This window comes from Macaca fascicularis, chromosome 11 (genome assembly GCF_037993035.2).
Source record: "Macaca fascicularis isolate 582-1 chromosome 11, T2T-MFA8v1.1".
In the NCBI taxonomy this organism is placed as follows: domain Eukaryota; kingdom Metazoa; phylum Chordata; class Mammalia; order Primates; family Cercopithecidae; genus Macaca; species Macaca fascicularis.
The window spans coordinates 96426990-96441639 of NC_088385.1; the positions used below are offsets into that span (position 1 = coordinate 96426990).

At 35.3% G+C, this 14650-nt stretch overlaps 1 protein-coding gene across 17 annotated transcripts in view; it reads right to left on the bottom strand.

Moving 5' to 3' along the window:
• Positions 1-14650, bottom strand: part of POC1B (POC1 centriolar protein B) — a 101972-nt gene that overhangs the window by 37199 nt on the left and 50123 nt on the right. For 6 of the 17 annotated variants that reach the window (XM_074007509.1, XM_005571836.4, XM_074007506.1 and 3 more), the window contains 4 exons: positions 13409-13542; positions 10631-10699; positions 9794-9946; positions 2608-2688 (listed from right to left, as the gene is read on the bottom strand). In XM_074007509.1, the coding sequence (XP_073863610.1) occupies positions 2608-2688; positions 9794-9946; positions 10631-10699; positions 13409-13542 (437 nt within the window). Of the gene's footprint in view, positions 1-2607; positions 2689-2984; positions 3008-9793; positions 9947-10630; positions 10700-13408; positions 13543-14650 lie in introns of all 17 variants that reach the window. The other 11 variants (XM_074007511.1, XM_005571837.4, XM_074007508.1 and 8 more) reach the window with 4 other exon arrangements.

Here is a 14650-nt window from a genome sequence, read left to right on the forward strand (position 1 = left end):
AGACATCAGAGCACAGACACTGGTACACTTGCGTCTACAAATCTTCCTGAATATAATATTAAATCAAGTGAAAGTAGAAATAGAGGCCATTTCTTACACCATAACAAACTTCTTTTATGCTACTAAGAAATTTGACAAATTAAGGTTTAAAGAGACATGTTTTTCATGTCCTATCTTGATGAAATGAATATTTAAGGAAATGTCCAGTCTACAAAAACCAAACAATCAACCCTCAAAAGAAACAGTAACTACAATAACAAAAATTACCTTTAAACACTACTTTTTTTGGCTTCCAGTATTTCTCCAGGTTTTTAAATTACAATCACATGCAAAGTACACACCCAAAATATTGAATGCAATTGTGCTTCATGCCAAAGCAGAAAAAAATCCCCTTTACAATTATGTCTGATTTGTTGTGCAGAAACAAAAGAGAAACCGTCAATGTAGGGAGGAGACTATAATTAAGGCTTATTTACCACTATATTAATGGAAAGATGAATAGTTGAAAAAGTAATTTTATTTTAGTTTTCTAACCAATTATCTATCATTGAACTAAAAGAAAGAGATACATATTGAAAATTTAAAGAAAAGTCCTTTGGAGATACTCTTTTAAAAGTCTAACTGCTTTATGAGCATCTATGTCTTCAGAAGGCACTATTAAAATAAAGTCCTTATACCTTGCTTGGCAGCATGCAGGTATCTTCCAGATTATAATCTATCTAGATGGGAGTTTATTAGCATAATCTCAAACCAATTTACAGCAAACAAGACTTTGTTTTCTTGTATTTTATTTTTGTTTGTTTGCTGGATTTTCATATACTATCAAGTATACAATTCAAAGTAACAGTGGAGTCTTCCTTTTAATGCTTATATATTGGGTGAAACCATGTGAAGTCATTGATATTAGACTGTTTTTGCCTACAAAATGACAATTTCATATAATTCAACCTAATATTATCCTTTGTGGATAATAATTTAACTCTTCCATTTTATTATTCTGTTTTGTAGCACAGCTATTAAATGTCATGTTTGTTATACAGAATTGCCTTCTCAACATTCCACATACCCCATATATTCCTTGAGTTATGGTCCTGTAGTATAAATGTATACTATAATAGATACATACAATCTACAATAGATATGTACAATCTATACTACTAGGGACATCATGTTGTCCCTTGCTAGGAGGCAGTTATGCCCACCTCAATAGCACCGTCTGTCAAAACTGTCTGGATTCCTCACGTAATGAGGCTTTGCAAAACTTGAAGAGTACTGGCAGGGACAGTGAGTCTCAAAAGGTGGATCAAATATTTTTAATGATCTATGATATTTTCTAGGCCAGGAATGTGGAATTTTAGTCTACTGACTACCTCACAAAGAGGCAGCACATCTCATAAACCTCCTATCTTTTTGCTCCTTCTTGCTACAGAGGGAAAAAACTAACTCATCAGATTTTGTAAATTTCTACAACATGCATTTGGAGTAATTCATTGAACATAAATGTATTGAAGACCTACTATAAGCCAAGTACTGTGGCAAGTTGTACACATCCCATTAATTTTTAATTTCTTAAATCATTAATGTAGCAATGCTGCTAGAGTTATAAACATGAATACTGTAAGCAACAAGACCACAGACTGGTTTGAAGTCCTAGTGGTCACCAGTGATTCTTGGAATTCCCTTTAAGAATCAGCCCATTAGTTACCCTCACTTGGTTTTTGTCACTGAAGCTCCTAGTGAGAGATCTAGGAGTCTTCTCTGCTGTGGGATTAACAATGAAAGGACCCTTGAATAATTAGAATGCTTTCTGGTACAAGATAGACTCAAAATGGACTAGTCTTCAGTAGAATTCCTCTATAATAAATACTATTCTTGAGATCTATTAGAGAATTTGTAATATCATAATGTCAGGGTTTTATTTTGGCTACAAATTAAAAATGTACCCCAAATATTTAACTAAACTGACATCATAGCAGCAGTGTCATCAAAGACCACACCATTCTTCCCATTTGTTCTTACAATTAGTTTTGCACTGACTGGCAGGATCAACTGTGGCATTGGAAAGAGTAAGCAGAATCCTAAATGGAAAGGCTAAAATTCTTAATCTTTGAAGATTTTGAAAACACTGAATCAATAAATTTTATATATGTAATTTCTATAAACAAAATTGCAAGTAGTAGAAATACTTAATTTATGGATAATCCATCAAAAGAGATTAACAAAGGGCAGTGCTGTTTTTCTTACAGCTTCTAATGAGAAGACTAGAAGTAAGTTTAGCACCTCCGAAGGACAAATAACACAACAGGGAATCAGCTCTGCAACAGCATGTGAAATGTCACCTGGGTGGCATCTTAATACATGAGACAGTGGGTATGGATTAGACTGAGCTTGGGGACCTCAAAGTAAAAGCTTTCCTGGAAGTTGGTGCTGCTCCCCCTTGTGGTAAACTATTTAGATGCATTGTAAATATGACTACAAAGTTCTTCCTATACTAAAATGTTAGGCTACATAGCCCACGTTTTATCTCCTCCCCCCACATTTTTGAAGGAAAATGGATTATGCCAAATGATTAAATGCCACTTAAGTGTCAAAAAAACCCCAACTTACTGTGGTAGAATCAAAAGAAAGTATATCCACAACAGGGGGAGTAGAGATCTGCAAATCGATTACCTCAAGCTTTGGATTAATCTGTGTATATACATAAAAAAAAAATTATGAGATTTTCATACCATAAGAAACCAAATGCTATTTGTAAAAACCTAGAGGGCATTTTCTAATATATTCTAAAATTAAAATATATTGGTATATTTATTACTATGGATGACAAAATTTTAAGCAAAATGTTAGCCTACCAATTCTATCGACGTATAAGAAAAGATCATTTTGACAAGGTTGAATTTACCCCATAAATAAAAGCTTTTCACTTTAGAAAATCAATGTAATTTACCTAAAAAGGAATATTATAAATATAACAAATGACCCACCTCAAAAGATGAAGAAAAAAATCCTAGCCAGTTCAGTAAGAAAAGGAAATAAAAGGTATTAAGATAACAATTAGAAAGAAATAATATTCTCATTCATATATAATGTTATCTAGAATCTATTGCTAAATCATTAGAATATTCAGAAATTAATAAGATTGTTAGTCCCAAAATCAATATATGAAATCAACTGCATTTCTGCATTCTAGCACACAGTTAGAAAATGCAAAATTTTAAAGGACGGCATTTACAATACCATAAAAGTTTAAAAATACATCAGAATAAACACACAAAAATATGTAAGATCTTATGGAAAAGAATAAAACTTATGTTAACATTAAAGAAACCTGTATCATAAAGAGCTCAAAAGCAGAGTGCCGTATATATGGAAAATAAATATATTCAGAACATTAGTAATGAGAAAAGTAGAAATTAAAGCAAAATACCACTTAATACCTATTAGACTGCAAACACTAGAAAGCTCAATGATGCCCACAGTGTTTGTAGCAGCATTGTTTGTAATGGCCAAAAAAACTATTGGAAGTACCCTAACTGTCTATCAACAGTAAAACAGGTTGTGAGAATGACTACAGTGACAAATTCACTGGAGTGCAATACAGCAATGAAAACAATTTATGAATGCATGAAATCTGAATTCATATGTATGAATCTCAGGACTTCAATGTTAAATTAAAAAATCAGTTACAGAAAAAATATATTCAGTATAATTTCATTTATATAAAGTTCAAACTCATTCAAAATTAAACAATAATTATAGATTCAAATATATAAAGTTACAAAGAAAAGCAACGGAATGAATACCTAGAGTAGTGACTTTGAGGGAGGCTATTTCAGAATTTGAAAAGACAAAAAAATTGAAAATAAAATGGAAACATTATGAATACAAAGAAGTAAACAAAGAGCAACAAAGATAGCAGAGCTTTATATCAAATGAACGCTTCAATATAAAGCATTATATTGTACATGGTACAATATAAAGTACCAATAAGTGTACTAAAGAACCTTAAGGAAGAAACTATCGACTGAGTGCTTCTCAGGGTGTCCAATCTTTTGCTTTCCCTGGCCCACAATGGAAGAAGAATTGTCTTGGGCCACACATAAAATACACTAACATTAATGATAGCTGATGAGCTAAAAAAAAAAAAAAAAATTGCAAAAATATCTCATAATGTTTTAAGACAGGTTATGAATTTGTGTTGGGCTGGATTCAAAGCCAGCATGTGACCTGTGGGCTGGACAAGCTTGGCTTAGATAGTGAGAAAGGCTTCCTATGGAGGAAACATGGCATATGATGGCTCCTTAATAAAAGATCTAGAAAACAAAAACGGAGAGGGAGATGCGTAAAAGAGCATTCTTCATGGCATAGTGGAAGAACGCTGACATACTTTCACACAGGGGTAGAAAGAAGAAGGTTGTCAAGGTTCAAATTGTGAAGGGTGAAAGAATTTGGGAAGGCACAGAAAGTTGGAAGCTAAAATGTGCTGAATTGAAAGAGTAATCTGACAGACACATAAAGTATCATGAATACATTAGGGATGGCAGTGAGGACACTACAGTGTTAATCCAGGTCTCTAGTGATGAAGTCTTGGCCAGTGATAAGAGGGGTGGAATAATTTTTAAAGCACTTACCATGTTTGATGGGTATGGCTGTAGTTTTAGAAACAGTAAAAGCATTTTATAACTATCCAGCCAATGTGTTGAAGGGGAGGTATAACTGCTGTGCTATAGTAAAGAAGGAATAAAGCTGTGCATGGTGAGGATGAGGGACGATCAGCTCATCTAGCCAAAACCGTTGTCTCTTCCTGGCTGTCCCACAAAGCAGAAAACAAACACAGCCTCCTGCCATTAACTCTAAGTCCAGAGTTGAGGCAAAGAACAGAAATGTGAGAGTGACTTGTTTTCCTTTTAATCTTAAGACTCGCTGTCCAGAGACTGCTTGCATACGTTTTATTCTTTTTTATCTACTGCCACCTAGTGTAGATAGAAAATTATTTACCTGCAAAAATACAATCTAGTTGCACCATCTGAAATTGAAACTGCTCAAGAAATCTAAATCACATAGAGTCAGCACCTGTCATAAAAAAACAAAATCCTTGACCTACAAGTTCTGATGTAATTAACAGTATTTAACTGCGTAAGTTGCTGTCACACAAGTTAAATAGAGCCGGAAGTTCTTACTAAGTAACATTTATAGTCCTTGCCATAAAAAAAAATATGCTGAGGGGGTGATACAGTTAAATTCTTTGCTAGCTAACTTCCAGGAATACTAAGAGTATCTTGTAGCTCCTGATATTTATTAAAGGGAAGAATATGTTAATAATTAGAGTTGCCTTAAAATGAAGTGGGCTGCCTATGAGAGGCCAAGTTCTCCATGGCTGAACAAGGGTATATAACTGGGACTAATGAATGATGTAAGGGTTAGCCTGTATGACCTCAAAGGTACCATCCCACATCCCCCTCTGAGATTCTCTGTGTCCATGATACTGAGGAGTCCATGAATATAAAACCTCTACTAATAAATTCCATAGGCCTTCACCAGACTACAAGCTTCTGAAGGGCAAGGAGTATGCCCATCTTGTTCACTGCTGCATACTCTAAAGCTAGTACAACATCCAGCACACAGATACTTTAATATCTGGTAACAGGATAAAATGTAATTTTGTTTATATTGAAGCATTACATCAAAGTGGTTAAAACACAGAATGGAACCAGAGTGCCTGGGTTGAATGAAATTCTAGTGCTGCCACTTATTAACTTTAAGATTTAACTAACATACACCTAAATTTCTCATGGGATAATAGTGGTACTTATTTCACTGAGATTTTAGGAATATTAACTTAATTTGTATAAAACACTTAGAACAGTCTTGTATAACTGTCAGACTTTATCATCATGTAATGAACATTTACTGAGGCCTGAAACAGTATAAACATATACCACAGTTAGAAGTAGAATACAAAATGGATAGACAAGTGGTCATTTTAAAAAATCATAAATGGTGGTGTTTTCAACCTTACTAGAAGATTGAGATAAAAGCCCAATCTCAGACTTAAAGACTTAAATTGATCACTTGTACTTTTCAACAGTGAATCATGGTCAGACTATCACAAAATATTATTATATAAATATTTGGTTAAGGTAAAGGACATTTTCCTTCCTGCTAAATATCATAACAGAATTTCATATGCAATTTATATGTTAAGGTAGTCTCAAATGGCCATAAAAAACTGAAAGTCATCAGAACATTATTTTATTAAAAAATCGTTTTAACTAATTATAATCCCTGCTTACAATATTCTGCAATTCTCCTAGAATAACTATTTTGATGCTTTACTGTCATTAAGAGCTATGGCCATCCCTTAGAATGGTTCTACTCTCTTCTCATCAAAATATGTAAGAAAGAAGGGGACTGCTCAGGAGAAAAATATCACATGCACACACTGAAGGAACATCTGGTTTTGTCTAGGGGCAGGACAATGCAATTCAACTCAAGACAGTCTGAAGAAGATATAGTCAGCATGAACTAGTGATGTGCTATAGCACAATGTGGGTAGGGTCAAGATACCTTGTGTAAAAATGGGGCTTCTTTCCCACCAAAAAAAAAAAAAGAGAGAGAAAGGTGCTGTTCTCATGTTTTTAATTAAGATGGAGTGCCCAGGCCAGGAGTACTAGGAAGGACCTATAGTTAGATAAGTAGGAAGAACTCGGGAGGGGCCTATTTTACATAGAGAGAATTTGATATTTCATGCCTTCTTTCATGTAGCCTCCTTCTCTCATTTATCTAAAAAGTAATCTGGCTATCACCCCCTCTATCCATGTAGGAATTAGTAATTTATATATTTAGTCAGCTGGTACCCAAGATCTAACACTCTGCAGGATTCCCCACCTTCAAACAAGTGAAGCGCTTAAAGCTAGCAAAGGGGTGGCTTTTGCAAAAAGCCAAACTGTTTTACTCAGCAGATTGAGATTATGCAATTCAGATGAGTCTCAAAGAAAACATAATACAAATCATAGAAATGTTATCTTGTTTCAAACCCAGAAATAAAACACTCATGGTCACTGCAGAGAAAGAAAAATTCATCAGTTCACTTAGATACCATTTATTCTACATATTTTAATAAGATCTATTTATTTTCCTTAAATCCTAATACTGACTTCAAAAAAAGATTTCCTAGTTTTAAATATTTTCCAAGTAACTGTATGTAAATTTGCCTAAAGCTTTGAAAAAAACTTAATCTACTGCATTAGTGTTTCAAAATAAAGTTTACTAATGATAAATGAACACTGCACAACTTTTATTCTAACTATTCCATTCTAACTGAAAGTTTTGAACTAAGTAGTCTTTGGCTTTGTGAGGGATCCATATTTATTAATTTGAAGTAGAGTCTTTAAAACACAATTTGGTACTTAACAATTATTTATTCATAATACTAAAGTTGTTCCCTGTCTAGACAGTTCATAACCTTGACTTTTTTTATAAGAGATTTTCTTTTTCTCTTTTTTTTTTTTTTTTTTTGAGATGGATTCTCACTCTGTCGCCCAGGCTGGAGTGCAGTGGCACAATCTTGGCTCACTGCAACCTTCCAGGTTCAAGCGATTCTCCTGCCTCAGCCTCCTGAGTAGCTGGGATTATAGGCACGCACCACCACGCCCAGCTAATTTTTGTATTTTTAGTAGAGACGGGGTTTCACCATGTTGGTCAGGCTAGTCTCGAACTCCTGACCTCATGATCCACCCACCTCAGCCTTCCAAAGTGTTGGGATTACAGGTGTGAGCCACTGCACCTGGCCCAAGAGATTTTTAAGGAAAAAAAAAAAAAGAAACAATTACAACAATTGATTGTTCACATATAGAATCCTATCACTCTTCTGGCATTTTATATCACAGGGCCTCAAAGTGTTTTACAAAAGCCAGTCATGTTTTATACTTAATTTAAGCAGCCATGCATGTTTACAGATAATTTAAACTGTGTACACAGAGGCTGACTATGTCAAGGTCACAAAAAAAATTCAGTCACAAGGTTCAGCATTTTGTATAGTGCAATTGAACTCTAATTCCATGATGAAGAAAAGTCAGTGTTTAATATAAATTTTAAGGGTATATGTGAAAAATTTGTTTGAGAGTGGCTTTGCATGGCCTGGGTCATCCTGACCCAGCAACGCAAAACAACCCAGCTGGTTTAATGGCTTTTTGGCTGTACCATAAGAGCAGAGCCACTCAGGCAACTCCTTGACATTTTAAAGAAAGCCTAGCACTCTGAAATGAACTGGGGCTGACAGTAAATCAGAGAAAAAAGGGCTTGAATCTCTGTGCTGAGGTGAGTGTGGAGTCATGGAAATATCACTTAATTCACGAGGAAAGCAGTCTCGGAATCAGCCTGCAGTTCTGCTACCCAACGCCCTGGAAAGTGGCCAAATGGATATTTCCCTCCTGATCAATCCCGGCCAAGCCACAAGATGACAGAATAAAAACACCAAGAGTTAATAAAACCAACTTGGATAATACAAGAAAAGAATACTCAAGTTAAATTAAAATATATTTCACATGTATTTTATATGAATTTATATGATCACAGGGGATAAGAAATATAACTAGAAACAGAAGCAAAAAAAGTGAAAACCAAATTAGATTACATTTTTTTCTTTAAAACAGAAGAAAAATGATAACACAGCAAGTGGTACAAAGAAGTGGTAACATGATTAATACTTTAGAAGAACTGAAAAGATTGTCAGAAGTTGGAAAAGACAAAGATAATAGCCAAGAACTGAAAGTCAACACTACCAAGGAAAAGCAAAGACAGAAATCCCAAGATATGGCTGGATTAAACAAAATCTAGAAAATAGTTTAAAAAACAAAGAACAAAAACATGTACTTAGATGCACAACTGGAGACTAGCAGAAGTGCCTGAGATAACAGCAAAGACCAAGACTAAGGAAAACGAAATGAAAGAAGTGATGTGGGTGAGGGTACATGGAATCACAGCATGAACAGTGAATGAGGCTACTGTGCATTGCCGCTCAGGAATACATCTCAAGAACTCAAAATACCTAACTCTAAAAGTAAAGAGACTGCCAGTGATAAAAATTCAGATGAACAGGTAATTTCTGACGTCAGCTCTTAGAAGAGAAATGGCTGAAGAAGAATCATGCAAAATAAGAATAGGCTAACATCGGCTAAGCATCTAGCAAAGATAAATCTCTCTTTGAAGACAAAAGAACACTTAAATCATAACATTTAAATTCATAGGACCTAAGGGAATTTGTCAACAAAAACCTACAATTAATAGATAATTATATATGTAAAATATATACAGGCAATAAAATTGTCTTAATTGTTAGATTTAATCACCAAGTCTCTTCTTTTACCTGTCCATAAGATTTTCTTTTTGCTATAAAAGTTTTAAGCTACCTATTTCAATAACCATTATAAAAATTTTTGCCCTTCAGCCTTATTCTCATGACAGCCATCATATGACCTCCCTAAATACACCTAGAATACAAAGCTAGTTCAGACTTCACAGTCACCAGAGGCCTTAGATTTAATTTCTCATTTCCTATTACTATCAACACCATTTTTTAGCTTTATTTCTAGGCCTTCAAGAAACAAATATAAAACTTTATTACACACTATAGTGAAAACAATTGTTTATCAAAGCGCTGCTGTTTTAAGGCAGCACTAGGTTTTATATATAAAATATAAATATATATATATTCAGTAATTTCAAACACCTCCTTGACCAAAAGCCTCAAAATGTACACAAAATGTAGGACAAATATGCACAAAATACTCACTTCTACAGTCTCAACTTTTTCCTCATGGGGGTGTGGTGTTCTTGGGTAGATATCAAGAAGATGTGGTGGTGAATCAAAATGTAATCTTTTGAGATTTCTTTTGTTAAGACCTTTATAAGGCAATTCATCGAAGTTAGTCCTCCATAATAAGACCTATGAAAAAAGTCAATGATGTTGCAGTTATTGACTTGCATGTACAAGCAACAGAGCTGATTTTAAAACCCATAATATACAGAATTGTTCCCCAAAGTAGAAAGGGTAGATATATATTTCAACTATGTTACTATTTCTCAATATCTTTTTTAAGGTGTGATTGAGGGAGAGATTTAGCATTTTGAATTGCCTTCATGTCTGATTTAAAATTCATATTAAGAAAATATCTGGTTTTAAAATCCTCTTTTTGTTTTTTGGTCAAAGTCCAATTTCGGACTTGATCACTTTATTCAATAAATCTGGCCATGAATGGCTTTTGGTTATTTCAAATAAATGCAGATTTGCTATATAAATGACTTATATTTACCGTCCTCAAGAAGCTTAAGATTAGGCAATGATTCAAGCAAAAGTGCTATAAAATTACTGAAGGTGGACACATAGTGTCAGTTACATGTATAGTTAAGTGTAAAATGAGCAAAAGAAAATAACTATTTGAATTCCCAAAACTTAGAACTGGCTCTGTTTCAACTATGAGATATAGCAGACTTCATGGTACTGATTAAAATATAAGCTCATCACCAACCATCTTAACATATATAAACTAGCTGGTTATAAAACTCTTAGCTGAGGTCAAGGATTCTTTTACCTTAACCAAATCAAAGAGGAGCTGAAAGATTTACAAACCTGTGTGTCTGCACCTCCTGATGCAAATAGCTCTCCACCTTTTGAAAATGAAACAGTAAAGACAGGTCCCTGAGAAATAAACGGAGATAAAGAAAAAAAAGTACTTGGTAATGCTTTCTCATGGCCAAGAAGACTTTGGATGTCAATTTCTCATCCTAATTTATGCATACTACTCATGCAATAAGTCTGATAAAACATATCAGTTGCTAGCAACTAATGCTGGCAGAGTAAAGATAATCAAAGAATCAACCCAATCATATTAAAGCACAAATAAATGATACTAAAAAGTACTAAAAATTAATTTAAAAAATAACCTTCTTCTCCTTTCAAGAAAAGCTTGTATATATGTAAGTTCATAAGAATTTCTGTTAAGACTTTCTGGCTTTGGACTCTGTATTCAACCAATCACTAGCAGAAACTGAATGATAAATACGTGGGTAATGGGAATGAGGCTATTTACATAAAGTCCATTTCCTGATCAATGGGCTTCACTGAGTTCTCCCTTCACATAGGCAACCATAAACCACTAAAAGTTTAAAGAGCAGAACAGATAGGAGGAGAGCTGTGAATGATTAAAGTCAGTATTACAATTGTGAGAAAGATGAATTGGAGTAAGATGCTTGGTTGGAGGCCAGTTAGGAAGTTACTGTAATTATCTAGGTGAGAGGTAATGAAAACCTGAAATTGAGCAGTTACTGCGGAATTAGACAAGACTGTGCTTGGCACAGTCACAAGGTGGATAGCCTCTAGGTCAACTTTTCAGTCCAGATAAGAGTAAGTATTTCTTATCTCAAAAATATTAATATATACCATATGTTTTTAATATGTCCTTAATCTACACAAGAAAAGTTTTAGGAAAAACATCTTGTATTTTCCCAAGTAGACTATCCCACAGATTTAGGTTATAATATTAATAGCTTCATAAACACCTTCACTTCCAGACTAAAATTCCATCTTCATGTAGTGTTTTCCTACTGAAGACTGTGTTTATCTTTTTTTCCCTATTATTTTGTAGCTTTTTCATGGATATTTCAGTCCTTGGCCACTTTTATTGGTTGTGTTTATTCAGCCTAAATCCATGGATATGCATATATTTAAGCTGGTTAGTGTTTATTTCTGCTTTACCCTAACACCACTCCAGAATAAATGATAATGCAAAGCAGGAAGTCAGGCAGAACCTGTGAAAAAGAAACTCTTCTAGACCACAAAGCTCATTCTATTTCTAGATATAAACAACTTATACTTGTTAAAAGGAAGTACCTTTAAAAAAAAGAGGATGCATTCTAAAAAATTCAGAGAAGTTTGAATGTTTTCTGGAAGAAAAGAGTAGTTTATATACCCCCCAAAATTTATCTAGGCCGGGCACAGTGGCTCACACCTGTAATCCCAGAACTTTGGGAGGCCGAGGCAGGCAGGCAGATTACCTGAGGTCAGGAGTTCAAAACAAGTCTGGCCAACATGGTAAAACTCTACTAAAACAAAACAAAACAAAACAAAAAAACAAACAAACAAAAATAGCTGGGTGTGGTGGTGTGCCTGTACAGAAGGCTAAGGTAGGAGAATTGCTTGAACCCAGGAGGCAGAGGTTACAGTGAGCCGAGATTGTGCCACTGCACTCCAGCCTGGGTGGCAGACTAAGACTCTATCTCAAAAATAAAGAAAAAATAAATTTAAAAAATTGATCTATAATGCATTATATGCTGGCGGTGGTGGGGGGGGGTTGTCTTTGCACAGGCTCAATAAAAGGCACCCCTCTTACCTACTTGGTTCTAAACCACTTGAGAAATAAGACAAGGGAATATGGCATGTGAGAACTGAAATATCACCTTTCTTTCTAATAAATGCTTGTAAAAAGAGAATGTGGCTTTTATGTTTAACACAAATAGGCTTTCTAGAACTGATGCCCAGAATGAGTCACAGGCAAACTAGACAAGGGCAGGTCTCCCCACAAGGAATATCTGAGAAAAACAGTGAAGAGGGGCTCACTCGCAAAGGCAGGAGAGTAGAAGGTGTTCGGCTGTGCTTACCCAATTTCTCCTAAACCCACCAGCAAATTAGCAGAAGGAGTGAGGGAGCGGTGTGAGAGGCTGGGTGTCAGGGCTAAGCGGGACAGCCTCCACATGAAGGAAAGATCTGAAGTACGGGATCTACTTACCCATCACCATTTACCGAGTCAATCTATACAACATACTGATAAAGACAGCAGTAGAGGATTCATTTAATGGCCATTGAAAGATACATATTGATTTTGACAAGAATTACAAGTAGTAATATTTCTTTTTTTTTTCTTTTTTTTTTTTTTTTGATACAGAGTCTTGCTTTGTTGCTGGGCTAGAATGTAGTGGCACAATCTCAGCTTACTGCAACCTCCCCCTCCTGGGTTCAAGTGATGCCCCTGCCTCAGCCTCCCAACCAAGTAGCTTGGATTACAGAGACATGCCACCACATCTGGCTAATTTTTTGTATTTTAGTAGAGATGGGGTTTCACCATGTTGGCCAAGATGGTCTCGATCTCCTACCTCAGGTGATCCACCCGCCTCTGCCTCCCAAAGTGTTGGGATTACAGGCGTGAGCCACCGCACTTGGCCACAAATAATATTTTTAAGAGTTGCTTCCAGAGGATAAAAACAGCCATGGGAGTAAAAAATTTTTATGATAGCAGCAAATATGGGCTATGTATGGAAAAAGAATAAAGGGGTATAAAAATGGATCAAAAATTTAAAATATATATTATTTTATATTTTTATATATAAAAAGCAAGAATCTGAGTGTTAATACCGTATGTCCTTGAAGTGTATAGATGAGCCTTCCTTCTAAGAGGTCCAGAATCTTAAGGGTACCATCTGAAGAAGCTGTGATGAGGTAGTTACCCGAAGGATGGAATGATATGCAATTAACTCCACCGCTGTGAACTGATTTGTAGAAAATAAAAGCAAAAAGTTCAGAGAACAATTCTTACTTTTTTTTTTTTTTTTTTTTTTTTTTTTTTGAGACGGAGTCTCGCTCTGTCACCCAGGCTGGAGTGCGGTGGCCGGATCTCAGCTCACTGCAAGCTCCGCCTCCCGGGTTCCCGCCATTCTCCTGCCTCAGCCTCCCGAGTAGCTGGGACTATAGGCGCCCGCCACCACACCCGGCTAGTTTTTTGTATTTTTTAGTAGAGACGGGGTTTCACCGTGTTAGCCAGGATGGTCTCGATCTCCTGACCTCGTGATCCGCCCGTCTCGGCCTCCCAAAGTGCTGGGATTACAGGCGTGAGCCACCGCGCCCGGCCCAATTCTTACTTTTAAAGATACCCCAGTACCTTATTAGCAATAGGTTGCAAATAAGAACACTGTTTCCACAACACCAAAATTCTATATAGCTCACTTTTGAAACGAGTATTTTGGCATCACATAGCATTAAGCTTCCAGTTAGAGAGCCAGAATAACTTTAAAAATGAGACTGTGCCAAGGAAAGGTAATCTTACTGACCACATTACTATAAAGTCTTTGGAAATATTGCCAATAAAATTGACAGTTAATTACTGCCAGCTCAGATAAGGTATATAACCTAGCCTCAAATTAAAGGAAATAACCAATTAGTGGCTTGGGATTAAAGGGAGAAGTGTGTGGAGACACCTTTGAAAAGTACACAGTCCTATCATCATGCTTGAGAATTTGTTTCGGGACAGCATCCTTCCAACAGGAGGCAGTATAACACAATGATCAAAAGTTAATTTTTCTATGCACTGTGTAAGCAAGAAGACCTAAGTAGTTCTATTGATTATTTGAGCAAGTTAATTACCCTATTTAAATCTCAATTTCCTTATCTTTAAAATATAATAATGATACATCCTAGGAATATTGTTTAGATTTGGCACAGTATCTGCTACATGGTAAACACTGGGTAACCTACTATGTTTAATAATAATTTGGATTTAATATAAATCCAATATAAACCAAGAAAATTCACTTCTCTTTTAGTTCAGTACATAGGCATAGTAGGTAGTTGTTTTCTACCAATTATAACACCTATTTGTGC